Source organism: Aspergillus undulatus, assembly GCF_047715775.1.
Source record: "Aspergillus undulatus strain CBS 261.88 unplaced genomic scaffold BDV17scaffold_81, whole genome shotgun sequence".
NCBI classification, from domain to species: domain Eukaryota; kingdom Fungi; phylum Ascomycota; class Eurotiomycetes; order Eurotiales; family Aspergillaceae; genus Aspergillus; species Aspergillus undulatus.
The window spans coordinates 55,769-70,271 of record NW_027396685.1 but is presented as its reverse complement, the minus strand read 5'-3'; the positions used below and the strand labels follow the sequence as shown (position 1 = coordinate 70,271).

At 51.6% G+C, this 14,503-nt stretch overlaps 7 protein-coding genes across 7 annotated transcripts; 4 read left to right on the top strand and 3 right to left on the bottom strand.

Annotated features, from left to right (window-relative positions):
• Nucleotides 1-683: 683 nt before the first annotated feature.
• On the top strand, nt 684-2,526 carry BDV17DRAFT_285165 (cytochrome and DOMON domain-containing protein; the record flags this gene model as incomplete). Its single annotated transcript, XM_073760655.1, has 3 exons — nt 684-729; nt 783-1,886; nt 2,408-2,526. The coding sequence occupies 3 exons, from the start codon at nt 684-686 to the stop codon at nt 2,524-2,526; spliced, it is 1,269 nt and encodes a 422-aa protein (XP_073610621.1).
• Nucleotides 2,527-2,642: 116 nt separating this feature from the next.
• BDV17DRAFT_276226 (uncharacterized protein) lies at nt 2,643-3,484 on the top strand. Its single transcript, XM_073759308.1, has 3 exons — nt 2,643-2,978; nt 3,042-3,301; nt 3,357-3,484. The coding sequence occupies exons 2-3, from the start codon at nt 3,113-3,115 to the stop codon at nt 3,402-3,404; spliced, it is 237 nt and encodes a 78-aa protein (XP_073610620.1). The 5' UTR covers nt 2,643-2,978; nt 3,042-3,112; the 3' UTR covers nt 3,405-3,484.
• Nucleotides 3,485-4,489: 1,005 nt separating this feature from the next.
• BDV17DRAFT_232091 (general substrate transporter) lies at nt 4,490-6,494 on the top strand. The gene is made up of 3 exons (XM_073755797.1): nt 4,490-4,830; nt 4,881-5,952; nt 6,027-6,494. Exons 1-3 carry the CDS (start codon nt 4,704-4,706, stop codon nt 6,388-6,390), a joined length of 1,563 nt encoding a protein of 520 aa, XP_073610619.1. The 5' UTR covers nt 4,490-4,703; the 3' UTR covers nt 6,391-6,494.
• A 41-nt stretch (nt 6,495-6,535) lies between these two features.
• On the top strand, nt 6,536-7,319 carry BDV17DRAFT_232090 (uncharacterized protein). The gene has a single exon (XM_073755796.1). The coding sequence runs from the start codon at nt 6,727-6,729 to the stop codon at nt 7,153-7,155; it is 429 nt and encodes a 142-aa protein (XP_073610618.1). The 5' UTR covers nt 6,536-6,726; the 3' UTR covers nt 7,156-7,319.
• An 18-nt stretch (nt 7,320-7,337) lies between these two features.
• BDV17DRAFT_285163 (DUF1996 domain-containing protein) lies at nt 7,338-8,696 on the bottom strand (the record flags this gene model as incomplete). The annotated part of the gene is made up of 4 exons (XM_073760654.1): nt 7,338-7,727; nt 7,790-7,970; nt 8,027-8,154; nt 8,304-8,696. The coding sequence occupies 4 exons, from the start codon at nt 8,694-8,696 to the stop codon at nt 7,338-7,340; spliced, it is 1,092 nt and encodes a 363-aa protein (XP_073610617.1).
• Nucleotides 8,697-8,981: 285 nt separating this feature from the next.
• BDV17DRAFT_276223 (nucleotide-diphospho-sugar transferase) lies at nt 8,982-10,760 on the bottom strand. Its single transcript, XM_073759307.1, has 3 exons — nt 10,142-10,760; nt 9,414-10,054; nt 8,982-9,359 (listed from the first exon to the last, which is right to left on the bottom strand). Exons 1-3 carry the CDS (start codon nt 10,593-10,595, stop codon nt 9,267-9,269), a joined length of 1,188 nt encoding a protein of 395 aa, XP_073610616.1. The 5' UTR covers nt 10,596-10,760; the 3' UTR covers nt 8,982-9,266.
• Nucleotides 10,759-13,741, bottom strand: BDV17DRAFT_276220 (repressor protein). The gene is made up of 2 exons (XM_073759306.1): nt 11,109-13,741; nt 10,759-11,058 (listed from the first exon to the last, which is right to left on the bottom strand). The coding sequence occupies exons 1-2, from the start codon at nt 13,401-13,403 to the stop codon at nt 10,807-10,809; spliced, it is 2,547 nt and encodes an 848-aa protein (XP_073610615.1). The 5' UTR covers nt 13,404-13,741; the 3' UTR covers nt 10,759-10,806.
• Between the last annotated feature and the right edge of the window lie 762 nt (nt 13,742-14,503).

Sequence of the window (14,503 nt, the reverse complement as noted above, 5' to 3'; positions counted from 1 at the left end):
ACATAAAGCGATCTACATGCAAGGAGCCAGCTGGATGTGTCCTGTCACAATTGCGCCAATAGAGTGATGCTCATTCATCATAAGCAGCTTGCACAGCTGAGAGCTAGCGGGTGCTCTAGGCTCTAAAGAATAAGCACGGAGCTTCCGTTGCTATATGTAACCCTTGCCGTTATCGTGCTACTTGTACGTATGTCTCATCCTTGTCGCTGAAGACGGCTGGTCATACTCGGAGTAGTACGCACCCCGGGAGGCCCTACTCGGGTCTCGAAGATGTTTGGCAAACAGGACGGCCAAGGCAGCCAAGCCCGATTGCTCAAAAGTAAGACGCAATTAGGGTTGTTATCAGAATCATCGGAAACTCCTAGCAGGCAGCTGCCTCGTTGAATTGACCACTAAGGTTCGAGATGATTCTCTGCGGGTGGGTTCGACGCGGTAGCCCTAAAGTCAATTGGGGATCATGATTCAATGAGCCCAACAAAGGAGGGGTGAGCGACGTGTGTCGGTGCACAAAGCTTCGTAACCCTTGAGGCGCAGATCTTACCGTGGCGCGGTTTCACTCTTTTTGTCATTGTCTTTCATCAAAGGGGGACTTGGCTTGAATCCTTGGCTATATAGAGGACTCCCTCCGGAGCTTTCTTCAACCCCACCGTACCCAGACAATTGCATCGCATCCCATGTTCACGATGAAGTATCCGATCCTTTCAGTAAGGTCCGTCTTGTTGGGAATCAGTAAGTCTTCCCAGAAGTTCTTGCAAATGTAAGCGTATCGATGTGCTGACCAGCTTCAATAGGTTCCTTTGTCGCGGCGCAAATCGACACCTTCTCGCCTCAAGGCCAAAATGAGATCTTCTATAGCGTCACGGCTTCTCGAAGTACAGTGTCTTCCGGTTCAGGGCCCATTTTTTTCCAGATCCGCGCACCGACAACTTTTGAATGGGTAGCCCTCGGTCAGGGAACACAAATGGCGGGTGCCGACATTTTCGTTCTCTATTCAGCTCCATCAGACAACGTTACCATATCTCCTCGTTCAGGAACTGGGCATGTTTCACCACAGCATAATTCCGATGCCCAGCTTTCTCTTCTAGATGGCAGTGGCATCCAGGATGGGGTCATGACTGCGAATGTGCGCTGCGACACCTGCAGCTACTCAGACAGTTCGCCCTGGATTTTTGCGTACAAGGGAGGAGCGTCGCTCGATTCGGACAATCCAGATGCCGATATCAGTTTCCACGATGATTTCGGCGGTACCAGCGTGACGTTGCAAAATGCGGTCTTGAGATCGGACAATCCGTTCCTCAACTACGATCCGAGCTCTCCCTCAAATCAGCCAGATGAGATTGAAGGACACGCAGGAAACGGCGTGAATCTATTAATCGCTCACGGCGTCATCATGAGCATTGCCTTTATTATTCTGTTCCCCTCCTTTGGGCTGCTTACTGCTCTCCCCATGCGCGGCATCATCGTCAAGGCGCATGCACCACTTCAAGTCCTCACCCTCTGCTTGGCCATTGCAGGGATGGGACTGGGGATCAAAATGGGACGGGACGACGACATCATGGATGACGTCCATCCGGTTCTTGGCCTCATCGTCATTGGGCTTCTTATCTTGTTCCAGCCGGCCATGGGCCTGCTGCAGCATTTGCATTTTCGACGTACAGGAGGTAAAAGTATCTTTGGGATTCTCCACCGGTGGTTGGGCCGGCTGGCGAACATCCTGGGAGTCGTCGCCGGCGGTCTTGGTTTTCGCTTGGCAGGCATTGGCGAAAATCCGAATACGCCGACAAGTGCTGTGATTGCTTACTCGGTGATTGCTGGCATGATGGGCTTGGTCTACATCACTGTCTGGATTTTGAGGGCTGCGAAGGAAGGCGCAGGGGGCAGCAGGGGTCTGAATGGACGCAAGAGATCCGAGGGCTCGACAGAGGCTGGGTCGAATGGTACCAGCAGCCGGCAGGATCTGAGATGAAGCAAGCTGGAGCGGCTGCAACTGGGTATGTACTCTATATGTACTAGGTAGAGAGATAGCCCATGCTGCGGGCGGAGTAGAATGACTTAACGAGTAATGATGTTCTCCTATGGTTTGCTGGCAGAAGATTGATAATATCTTCGGGGTAATAATGCACACGGTATGATTGGGCTCGAACACGACGAAGCTCCCGTCGCAGGTCGATCGTCAGTGAATGATGGTGGCTTTGTTGGGCACGCAAGCCACTTCCTTAGTACTAGGAGACTAAGTATCAGCATATGCGTTGAAACAGATAGATGGACGAGATGGATACTTTACTCGGGTACCGGGCCTTGAACGAGATAGTGAGTTAGGCAACCGCAATTGAGTGCTTGGGAGCCCAGTAAACGAGGCATTCTTGGGCGAGAGAATGGGAGGGGAGTTTTGGTGACCTCTATGCAGGGAACAGGGATGCTAAGGGGATGAGAAATGACTGTACTCGCAGGATTTCCAGGATCGCGTCATCGCCTCGCGTCTCCTCTCACAACTCTCCATGGTCAATCGTTATCTGGCTGGGTTAGATAACAAAGTACGGATTTCCCTGTCAAGCACGAGTCTATACTAAGGATCTCACAGAACTATATGGCCATCCCCACACTTTCTCCGGTGTCATTCGGTTCTCCGCCCTCGAACAACCTCTGCCGCTCTCCAGAAGGCTGGGTGACATTCCCTCCAGGGCAGAAACTCTTGGCCACATCTTCTTTGAGGGCTTAACTGTGCATCCTCGCGTTTTGATATGTCAAGTCCATGGAAAAAATTGTGGGCATTGGAGCAACGACAACTTTGACCTCATTGCCTTACTTTCGCGAACGACAGTCTTCCGCGCTGTATTTGACTATATGCTCTTTCTAGCCGCTTGCAGACGCTTGATCAGAGCCATTGGCAGCCGTCTTTTGCTCTTCTGTCCTTCTCTGAATACCTATGCCATAAGACTTGTGCTGCTATCAGCCGTCCACACAAGGAACAATCGCTGGTCAGTTCTCTGTCTGTTTTGAGGGTTGAAATCCAAAACCGCTGAATCAGTCAACCATCTTAGGTAATGGATGGTAGTTAGTGAGCTGAAGACATATCCGATAAAGTCATTGTGGCCAGGGTAATTTGGGTTTCATGAGCGAGGGTTTGCTTGCAAACTTCTATGGCAAAGAAACCTTACCAAGCCATCTTCAGATCCAAGACTTGGTGACACGACTTACCACAAGCAGATTGTGCTCAATATCACATAAGAAGAGCTTATATTGGTCTTTCATTCGCGATACCCTAATGGAACGTTCGTTCAGCTCTAGGCAACCAGTTAATGTAAGAAGTTTCCTCCTTTACTGGGGTTTTGATAGCTCAAGCTTTGATCCAACAGCCATTATTCGCGATTAGCCTTCTTGTGAGCCTGTACCTGAAATTCTAGTGTTGGGGTTGATCCCATGGGTTTTCGCTTTGAGACACCAATGCCACCGCGGTGGCTTTGGTACTTCAGCAGGATAAGGCTCTAGGATTCGGCTATCCAGATCTCAAGGATGATGATGGCAATGGTCAGAGCCTTGTTCCAAAGTCAAAAGCAATGGTTGTCACTGCGAGTATGGCATAGACTCAACAAAACAAAGAGATGGTGAATTGTGCAGCTTAACACGAACGTCGTTTGATACCGACGAACTTCAGGCTTGGGCGGGCACCGAAGTATCCTATCATCGTACGAACTATGGCCTCATCGCCAGGAAAAAACGAACAGTAGAACTCTCTGCCGGCGTGAAATCGACCGTCACTGATAAAAACGATTCATCAAGAAGTGGGCTGGTTGTTGCGTTGTGCTGCATCGCAAGAGGATCCGTTCACCCTGGAAGGACAAGCAATACCACTTTCAAAGCCTAACCGCGCCGACTCCGGGGTTTGATGTCATTTGCGCTTCGCGGAGAGCGCTTGCCAAGAGCGATACTTCGACCGCGTGGTGTCTTGGGTGTTAATATGCGGCCAAAGAAGCCGAGCTCCAGAGCAGATTGGCCGCAATATGGGGTATTTCAGGTTTTCTATCAGAGTATAGTAAAGAAGGTAGCCAGCTGGCTGGAGTCCCCAAGTAGGAAAAGCATATGGGAAGTACTCCCTTATTTGGTCTGGCCAGGTGGAACCAGCAGTCCATGATTCAGCTCCAGACTCCAGAGACAAAGTGCAGGCCCGATTTGCCAGAAGTTCAAGCACAGTCAAGAACGCCCAAGCCATCCACGTTTTCTCTATTACTGCGTATAGAGGGCATGTTTCTGAGAAATAGTTGCTTTGATACATCACTCATTCGATTGCATGGCTAATGATGATCTCCAGAGTGAATCAAGGATCCCCGGATCGTCGACTCTCCATGTCAGGGGAGTCGGGAACAATTGGAGCAACGCCAGACCCCGGAGTCCCCACACTCTGACCCCAACTCCCTGGCCATCCCATGCGCTACACTCACAACTCTTCTCCAGACTCCTCCACGTTTTCCCTCATGTTATGTCCGGTAAAATTCGGCGGCATGGCATTGGCAGAGCTCGCCCAGTTTCATGCAGGGAAAAAGCAAAACAATCCTCGTATAAAATCTCTTTCACCGCACCTGAACCTGTCCCAGATCCCCGCAAATAACAAGATCATACCAACTATACCAGCACACTAAGCTGTCATCTGAGCAGTCACAGACAACAATATACATCCATCTGCCTCCGGCATATTATGCATCAGGATGGCTACGAAAAACCTCCAGACTTCCGGTCATGATCAGCTAGCAGCCACCCTCCCAAAGACCTCATGGTGGAGGAGTCCTCAATTCCGTCGCCTCAATTTCTGCATCCTATCCTTAATCTTCTTCTGTCAGTGCTATCCCCAGGCACGTTTCACAGATGCGTGCTGACATCTTTAGCCTCCTCCAATGGTTACGATGGCTCCTTGGTCAATGGCCTCCAATCGCTGGACAGTTGGATGGAATTCATGGAGCAACCGGCCGGGACTTGGCTCGGTTTCATCAACGCAATCTACTCCGCCGGTGCCCTTGTCTCGCTACCCCTCGCTGCGTGGTGCAGCAACAAGTTTGGTCGGAAGCCCTGCGTCTGGATAGGCATTGTATTGATCATCGCCGGCTCCGTCCTGGGCGCTGCAGCTCCCAATGACACCATCTTCATTGTGTCCCGCGTTCTAGTTGGTATGAGCTCGGGCTGGATCACCAATGCACCTCCTCTCCTACTGAATGAGATTGCCTACCCCGCCCACCGTAGTATATCATCCTGTCTGTTCAACATGGGGTACTACGTTGGAGCCGTTATATCTGCTTGGGTCACATTCTCTACTCGCATGTACACCTCGTCTTGGTCGTGGAGGCTACCAACCTTGCTGCAGATGCTTTGCCCTCTAGTCGCTATCCCAGGGTTTCTTCTTGCGCCTGAAAGCCCCCGCTGGCTGATTGGCCAGGGCCGCGTGGAAGAGGCTGGTAAAGTGCTTGCTGAATTGCATGCCGGTGGTGACCTTACCGCACCGCTCGTGACCGAGGAAGTTCGAGAAATCGAAATAGCTATTGGCACAGAGAAGGAATCAAACACCTCATCGAGCTGGTCGGACATGGTCAAGACGCCCGGGAACCGTCATCGCCTTTTGATCACTGTTACTCTCGGTATCTTCTCCCAGTGGGCTGGAAACGGGGTGGTGTCCTATTATCTAGCCTTGGTGCTGGATACTGTGGGCATCACGCAGACAAAGGACCAACTACTGATCTCTGGCTGTCTGCAAATCTGGAACCTCATATTTGGTGCCGTCGGTGCGTTAACAGTCGATCGGGCTGGTAGACGCACTCTATTCTTGACCTCCGCCGGCGTGATGCTTGTCAGCTACATCATCATTACTGGGCTGTCTGGCGGGTTTGCTTCGACTGGCTCTGCAGCCACGGGGGCGGCGGTCATCCCATTCATCTTCATTTATTTTGCGGGTTATGATATAGCCTTGTAAGTTTAGTCTCATTCTTCGCTTTTCCAAGCCTTCAAGAGCCATGCATTCTAACATGCCGTGCTTCCAACAGGACTCCCTTACTAGTCGCATACCCCTGTGAAATCTGGCCATTCACACTACGATCCCGCGGTCTGAGTGTCGCCTGGCTCTCTGCAATCTTCGCATTGATCTTCAACACATTCGTTAACCCCATTGCGCTAGGGGCCATTGGATGGAAGTATTACTTCGTCTTCTGTGCTATCCTCGTCTGTTACGGTCTGACATCCTACTTCTTCTACCCTGAAACCAGGGGCTACAGTCTGGAGAATATGGCTGTTCTTTTCGATGGCGAGGGTGTGTCTGTTGCTAGAGATTGGAGCGATAAGGAGCAGCTCAAGGCCTCTGAAAATGAGGCCGAGAAGGATGCTAAGTCTGTTGCGGTAGAGCGTGTGTAAGTGTTTGCATACGGTGATGGCGTTGAATTGGTTAGGATGAAGCTTGGAGCTTATGATTGTCATGATTTACACGTGTCTCGTTAACTAGAATTTTTTTGTTATTTTCGGATCTGGTTAGAAATCCATTCTCTGATGAACTAATCAACCTCGTTCTAAATATACTCTGTATAGTCCTATGTTCGCAGTTGTTCCGATAATGACGTAGCCGCTCTGCCTCCACACCAAAATAAAGAACTGCAACACCCACTTATTACAACAACCATGTTAATTCAACGCCCACCACCAATCAATGAATAACCAACCCAATCTCTCGCCGCCACCAACTAAAATCACAGAATGACCTACTACAACGCCCTAATCCGCACGCACCACATAACATCGCGCAAAAAAGTCTCCGCGCTGAAAAGCGCCGCCGACGGCCTGAACGTCTTCGCCCTGCTGCGCTCCGGCGGATGCCCGGTGATCATGTACGTCGAGGCGAGCGATAAAGAGGCTTTTGAGTCGTGGGTTGGGACGGTGCGGAGTCTAAGGTATAAGGATTTTCAGCTTGTTGCGAGGCCCGCGAGTGCAGTGGTTGAGGGGGAGGTTGGTAAGGGTGAGAAGATAAAGGGGAAGGAGAAGGAGAAAGGGGGCGGTAAGCGTAAGGAGGACAAGCGATTGCCGATTGGGTTGGAGGAGGTGGAGAGTGTCAAGGAGTTTGGGAGTTTGATGGAGCAGCGAGGGGTTTGGAATTGGTGGAGGAAGGGGATGGGGTATGTTCACTGAGCTGGAAGAGATGTTGGTGACGACCAGGTCTGTCCGTGGTCGCCCTGCTCGATACATCTAGAATATTCGCCATGGGAACCGGCCGGCGCTCTCCAACACCTGGACTGAATGCCATAATTCCTATCGTATACGCGGAACTACGATGCTATTTACAAGAGGGGGTACACTGCCTTGGACTCTGGTTAATGGACGTGCTCAGGGTGACCAGGCAGCTTCGGTATGGCCGCTTTCTGACCGAGGTCATCCCCAGGGACGGGCGCATCCGGCTGCAAAAACAACGGCACCAATGGTCTCTTCTGAGTCTTCGTGATGGAGCACCTAGGGTCTCTCAACCACCCCGACCCCGTGCAGGTCTCGAACGCCCCTTGCAGGGCGACTTGATCCGTCCACCCATTAATGAAGTCGCCGTGCAAACCGTATCCGGTCCGGTCGCCAGTGGCATATACCCAGTTCTGATAATCTGGGAACGGCTTCGTGTTGAAGATAAACTCCACGAAGATTGAATAGATGGCCATGGGATGAGACTTGGGGCAGACACCCTTGTTATAGTCTCCAACGGCGGGGTATGCCATCTATGAATTGGGGCAACGTCAGCTGTCCAGGGTTGACATACACCATCTGAAGGAGCACCTACATGACTCTTGTGGTCCGGACTATCGAGGTACTTGCCATCCCAGCAGGAAGGGAAGAATACTTGCGACCTCAGCTTTTCGCACGGTTCCTGGGGAAGGTGCTTAGTCTCGTTCGAGCCCCCGCCTTGCTCCAGACACATGTGCGAGATTGCACGCTGGGCGAAGTCCGAGTCGTTATATGTCCTGGCCGCTGTCAGCAGAGTACAGCATTCAGAATGTAGGGGAATCAGGTGTCTCACTGAAGTCTAAGATCTCCAGCGACCATGCGCAGTCCTGCCGGCGGCGCGAGAGAGTACTTAGAGCGTTCAACCTTACAAACCTGCGCCTCAGCGTCGTAATCGCACGCCCGATTGAGATAATAAACGGCCTGTTCAGCGCGCAGCGCTCAATGCTCACAATTAGCCACAACGTTCCATTCCGTTGCATTCAAGGCCACTCCAAGTGCCCGCCAATGACTACTACCGCAACCTCTGAACTCTGAAGAGAAAAAATCAACGCAACGAAAGGTCACCATACACTCGACTCATATTCCACCATCTCAAACCTCCCCTCCTTATTCCGATGATAAAGCGCCGGGATCCAATAATTGCTTTTATCAAGCGCAACCTCGCACGTCGTCTCGCTTGCATTCAGCGCAGTCTGCGGGCCCATTGTTCGTTGAAATGCGGTTCCCCCTGTGACGAGGTGCGTGTGTGTTGATTCTTGGCCGGGGAATACAATCGGGTCCGTCAGTTGCGCTGTTAGCGGGAGGCAGCTGAAGCTGAATTCGTCTGTCGTGGTGAGAAGAGCGTCTCCTTGCTTTGTTGGTGGGTTGTCGGTCTCTAGGGGGGTGGATAGGGTGGGTTGGGCGAGTGTTAGTAGGAGGGGAAGGGCTTTGAGGAAGCCGGCGTAGGTATATGCGGTGGGCATTTTGTCTGCCCGAGTCGAAATGCCAACTTGGTTAGGAGGGCCTGAAGGAGGAAATTGAAGTACTTGTAAAGTCGTCGGTGAGAAATTGAGGGACAGGCCCATCGAGGATTTTCGTCTTGGTAGTAGCACCGGCATGTTGTACGTCTATTTAGTGTTTACAATCCTACATTCCTGGGCGCTCCCTGCTTTTCTCCATCGTGGTTTGCCCTGCTTGCCCTGATAAATGATACAGACGGTACGATTGGCGCATGTGGAATGCTTTGCAAGTAGAGGCGCCCTCGCCAGGAAACCTTTCGGGAGTTTAGTCGTGTCCCTTTTGCGTTCCCAAACTAGATAGTAGTTGTATAACGTAGTCCGATTCTTGGACGCTAATAAGTCCATCCTTTGCGCACGACACTTCTCTTTCTCAGTAGTACTCATGAGCTTGGGTAGCATTGACAAATCTAGCCTTAACAGAAATGCAATTGCCTGGTTCGCCTATATGTTGCTCCATTTTCGCCTCATATTTTTATCTATATATACAAAATCAACGAGTAACCCCGGAAAGTGTCCCTAACTCCGTGCATATTTTCACTGCTCTCCAGCAGGCGGGTCCTTCGCAGGGGGCGGATTATTCCCGGGAGGCCAATTCGGCGCAGGGTAACTGAGAAGCTTGCATACATCCTAAGCAGACAATTAATGAACGACCTTCGTGCAAGTCATGGAATAAAGACCTACCCTCCGCTTGATACGGAAGTCATCATAGAGCTTCATCCACACATCTCGGTCACGACATCCGCTTTCATGCAGCGTGCCAGGGTTATTCTTGCATTTCGGCAAGATATCGGCCAACATTTCATGGGGCCACATAACCCAGGGCTTGGGCAGCGGCCAATCCGAAAAGTGCACAAACTTGGCTTCCGCAAGAACCCTATCTGGATCCCAAACTTCGTCGTCGCTCCCAAGGAACGCCGTGTGGTTCTCCGAACGAAACTCGCCCGATATCAACCCGTACTGTTTGTGCGGTAGGACCATAGCGGAGTCACCGTAGTATTCGTTCAGAATGTCCATGTCGTATTTGATCCTTGGACTCTTATTATCATCATCGCTGGTCTCGGACTTGCCAAGAGCCGCGTCCAGGAGGGTTTTGAATCGGCGGTATGAAGGCTCAATCACGAGAAGAAGGGACGAAAGGGCTTTCTGCTCGGGAAGAAGCCAGTAGGCGCGAGGCATTGCGACAGGTGCAGAGGGAAGGAAGAAAAGCTCGTCCATGTTTTTTAAAACGAGGATATCGGAGTCGAGGTGGATGACCCGTTTGAACTCGGTCTCGGCGAATGCGAGCAATTTCGAGATGCTTTTATTCCAAGGTTCACCGGGCCCTGGTTTTGCGGATAACATGTGTTAGCATCTTGATATTGAGGAAGCGATAAGCCACAGTATGACTATCACCCAGGGTACGCACACACCTGCATCTGGTTTGATCATTTCCAACTCAATTGGCACCAGCATCGCCTTGTACTTATTCTTCGCCAACCGAAGCAACTGGCTATCTCGATCATGGTCGCTCTCAACGACCACATCCCAACGCTTTGGGTAGTATAACACTCGCTGTGCCCGGCTTCCGAGCTTCTCTAGGGCATCAAAGACGAGGACTGCGTTGCAGAGGTACGGACTGGAAGTGGCATATTGGCTGTACGCGTAGCGAGACCAGTCGACTAGGTCGTAGTTGATATGCGGCGCGACGGGTGCGGGCGCCGGTTCTCGTCGAAGGAAAAGTATGAAAAGGATGAAGACGAGAATGAACGCCCAGGTCCGGATACGTCTTAGTTGGTGTTTGACTATCGCGAGAAACGGTTCGTCCGGGATGTCGAAAAAGTCAGCCTCAGAGGCGCCAGAGGCCTTCCGCTGATGAGAGGCCATGAACGGAGTAATTTTGATTCGATTTATGGAGAAGACGATTTGATAGGAATCCCATCTTGGGGTTGAGAATTGCGGAGGTTCGATGAATTGCGAGCGCAATGTTGCGGCTCCCCTGAGATCGAGATGCACGTGACCTGTAACTACGACAAGGAGAGGACAATGGCTTCATGACTTCATTTATTCGTACATAGTGCTCTACATCATCTATAATCTATTCGTTGATGTCCAGACGAGCCCGAATTGTCTTTTCATCAAACGGTCCGTTTTCTCCAACATAGTTACGGAGTGCCTCCATAGTCATGAGCCGGCGCGGCGCTTTTCGCCCAGTTAATATCTCAAACTGCGCGATCGCCTGTTCGGCAACATTATCAAGGCCATCTACCAAGACCCACTGAAGTTCAGTATCGCTACGAAAGCGGCGCATTTGGCGAAGCAGCGGCGTGTCGAGAGGCTTATACGCGAACTGTCATGCATTAGTCGGATCCCGGAGGTCTTATGGGAAAGGTCACATACCTCGAGGACTACACCGCCAGTCGGACTCGCCAGCCACTGCGGTGGCATCTCAAAGTTCGCTGGAGGCTCGTCTCGGTTCGGATCTGCTGGTACGCAGGATGCGATCATACACGGAGGGCGGGCACTTGAGGGCCATTCGTCTTGCAGTGACCGAAGCACATACACCACTTCCGTCGATCCAACCTGAGAGGCCGCCCATGAATTGAAATGACGAGCGACGCTCTCCGCGCGAGATAAAGTCCGGTTGTAAATGAAGATTTTCCGGCAACCGAGTCGGAGCATGGCGTAGATAGCGGCACGTGCCATCCCACCCGCTCCAATAACTAAGCCGGTGGTCTTCGACGGGCTGATGGCGTTGCGTGGGGAGAGATTGCGGTTTATGCATGTCATGATACCAACCCAGTCCGTATTCTCGCCATACCATCCCAACACTGGGCCAGCCAGGTGACGACGGCTTGCTTGCTCTTGTAGAGGAAACATAGTTCCATTTGGTTGGCCACGCAGCGGCATGATTGTATTGATCGCTCCAATGGCTTCGGCGTGGCGGCTCTTTGCCGCAAGCTTCTGGAAAACCTCAACCCTCCACGGCTGGACGACACTGGCACCGCCAAAATTGGGATCTCGACCCAACTGGTCTAGAGCTGCCAGCGTTGGTTTCTCAGGGATACTGTAGGTATGATCCATGCCACAGTGGCGAAATGCAGCGTTGTACATTGCAGGTGACAGACTGTAGGCTACGCTACCACCAAGAATATAAAACTGCAGCGGGTCCAAGACATAACTTTGAAATAGGGCCTGCACAGCGTCGCGGGCTAGGATTTGCGGATCTCTCTCATTCTGAGGATGTCGCTCGATTGCCGGGTGTGAAACGGAGGTGAGAGTTGAGTTGAATACTTGAGACGTGCGCCCAAGACTGCCAATGTTGAAGGCTATAACGGGTGGATGATCTCCGAGCAAAGATTCCACCTTGTTGGTAAATCTTGCGATAGCTGTATTATCTTCCCGCCTAGTTGCCACACGAAGAATGCGAACTAGCTGGCATCCTAATCCGGCGGCATCTAGGTAGGTCGACAGACACCCCTCATCGTCCCAAGTTACGCCCGAGAGTGGCTCAAAGATTCGCTGGCCGATAATCTTCGTCATGCCCCTATTGCGAATAGCGTCGTTTAGAAGAGTGTTGTCTTGATTCAGGTCGACTACCAAATACTCAACGGCTAGCCGTAGTCCATGGTCCACAATCTGGGCAACCACATTACGGGCCTCTGGCGAGTAAGAATCACCACTGGGAATCTTCAAGGCACGAGTATCAATAGACAGGATAATAGGCGCGTGAGTGTTCCTTCTAAGTACTGAAACCTGCTTGCTCACTATTATTGGCATTTCCGAGTTCCAGACATCGACACATAACTCGATAGCGTCTCCCCCAGATTCAAGTTCTGAAAGTTTGATCCTGTTATGAATCAAATCAGAAGTGCGAACAAAAATTGCATAAGTGTAAGATCGTTGCTCGGGAGGAGTTTCCAATAGTACGAAAGGGGAGTCGTAGCTGGAGTGACCGACATCAGTACCTGTCACGAAACGAACAAAACGCGTGAAATCCTCCTTGGCATCCTTGAGCTTGAAGGAGTAGCCAACTGAGCGTCGGTCTTGCGTTTCCTCGTCCAGCTGCGCAGATAAGCCTGAGCGATCCTCAGCGTTGTAATACTCGAAGTTTGAGCAGGTCCGATGCAGTGGGTCACCTTCACATAGCAACTTCGCGGCTTGATCATCCAGTCCTAACAGTTTTTGGACGCGGTCCATATCTCGGGCTATATAGACAACCGGGTTTGTGGCGCAAAACTGTCGGAGGTAGTCTTGGATGGGACGGGTAAGGCTGCCTAGGCCGCACTCGACCACACAGCTCGAACGATGGTTGTCCAACATCATCTTGAGAACCTCAATGTCACGCTGCTGAAAAGCCTGACTCCCATAACGTTTCAGATACTCATGTCGTGGTAGGCCTGTAACCTCCTTGAAGTAATGATCCTCCGTGATGAAGCGGCGCCTCAGTGCAGTAGCGGCAACGAACCCTAAAGACCGTTTCCCACATCCCCGAATACCAATCAAAACCAGAGACGCCTTAGGATCAACCTTTCGGTACACCTCTGTACCTGGCCTATGAGGCGTCATGGCACGGCTGCCAGGGGAGAGACAAATTCTCTTGCTTGGAGGGGAAAGCTGAGGATGCGAATGGTCCGCCGCAATCGACGAATTCGCCTGCAAGTCGACTCGCATGGTTGCTGGTTCCGATATCATGTGTCAAGATTCACCACCCATACATCCATAGTTGTTGGATTGAGCCGGTTGGGATATGAACACGATACGTAATGGTGAAGGTTCTTGGGAGGACGAGGACGAAGAATGGCAGTTGTCATGCTGCGAATGCTTTTACGAGGAGCGGGGAGGGACAGATGGGACGGGGTCGAGAGCCGCGAGAAAGCTAGGGAACATGACTGGGGAAGAGAATATAACCCCAGACAGGTGGGCACGAGGCGGAATGTTCATTCATTATTGAGAGACTGAGAGCAGCCCTGGACAAAGGCCAAGCTCGTGTGGGTGGCGCCAAAGTGGTGACCGCCCCGGGTCCGGCAAAGACATTTGCCGCCCCGCATTCATGAAGACTCGCCTTCTCCACGATTACCGACCGGGATGCCGGTTCTGAGGTCGGTTCTTCTGGTCACGACTTAGCCAGCTGTATCCAGCTTATGTTGTGCGCGCATTCGGGTAACGGGCCGGAGTCTCCGTTATGGAAGAACTACATACGAGGCAGGGGATATCACTCCATAGGCCATAGATAACAAACTGAAACAACGCTCTCTGTGTCATATCGCATGTGTGGGGATGGTATGGAGTGCTCCAGACAGAGTGCTCCATGGACCAAAACCAGGATCGTGTAAATGCGCAGCTGCAAAGCAGAAAGTGCAGAGTGGTTTCGGAGGATCTCAATCCGAATGGAAGCGCCGAAAACCGGCAGTTTGGGGGCCGAGGCCAATTGCCTTTGGAATGCAGCGCAAATTATTTGCTGAAGGGCATAGTCGCACCCATGGGGTCAATTAGCATCGGAAGATTTCCAGCTGCCTCACATCCTGTTTCCCGGGAGCGTTCCGTCCGTAGACGCAGTTTCACGCAGTACTTTGAGTGTAGATACAGACTGTAGAGCAGCAGGTTGTTATTAATGGAAACTGCCACTGTCCAGTGTCCGCATCGCTGAGGGAGAGTGTGTGGGGTTGTGGGGTTGCGGTACATATCCGACGGAATTATTGTCTCTTTCTCTCTACCTCTTGCTGTCCTTCTGAGGCATCATCCACTTCCCGAACCTCACCCCGAACCCCTCCGGCTCGAAGCCGCCTCTGCTT

Excerpts from the sequence above, each read along its gene's own strand:
- BDV17DRAFT_276220 (XM_073759306.1), bottom strand. The coding sequence starts at position 13,403 with ATGATATCGGAACCAGCAACCATGCGAGTCGACTTGCAGGCGAATTCG. Across the intron at positions 11,059-11,108 it reads CTGGCGGTGTAGTCCTCGAG|TTCGCGTATAAGCCTCTCGA; the intron begins GTATGTGACCTT and ends AATGCATGACAG.
- BDV17DRAFT_276223 (XM_073759307.1), bottom strand. The coding sequence starts at position 10,595 with ATGGCCTCTCATCAGCGGAAGGCCTCTGGCGCCTCTGAGGCTGACTTT. Across the intron at positions 10,055-10,141 it reads AATGATCAAACCAGATGCAG|GGCCCGGTGAACCTTGGAAT; the intron begins GTGTGTGCGTAC and ends CCGCAAAACCAG. Across the intron at positions 9,360-9,413 it reads ACTTCCGTATCAAGCGGAGG|GATGTATGCAAGCTTCTCAG; the intron begins GTAGGTCTTTAT and ends TTGTCTGCTTAG.
- BDV17DRAFT_232090 (XM_073755796.1), top strand. The coding sequence starts at position 6,727 with ATGACCTACTACAACGCCCTAATCCGCACGCACCACATAACATCGCGC.
- BDV17DRAFT_232091 (XM_073755797.1), top strand. The coding sequence starts at position 4,704 with ATGGCTACGAAAAACCTCCAGACTTCCGGTCATGATCAGCTAGCAGCC. Across the intron at positions 4,831-4,880 it reads CCTATCCTTAATCTTCTTCT|CCTCCTCCAATGGTTACGAT; the intron begins GTCAGTGCTATC and ends TGACATCTTTAG. Across the intron at positions 5,953-6,026 it reads GCGGGTTATGATATAGCCTT|GACTCCCTTACTAGTCGCAT; the intron begins GTAAGTTTAGTC and ends TGCTTCCAACAG.
- BDV17DRAFT_276226 (XM_073759308.1), top strand. The coding sequence starts at position 3,113 with ATGAGCGAGGGTTTGCTTGCAAACTTCTATGGCAAAGAAACCTTACCA. Across the intron at positions 3,302-3,356 it reads GCTCTAGGCAACCAGTTAAT|CCATTATTCGCGATTAGCCT; the intron begins GTAAGAAGTTTC and ends TTGATCCAACAG.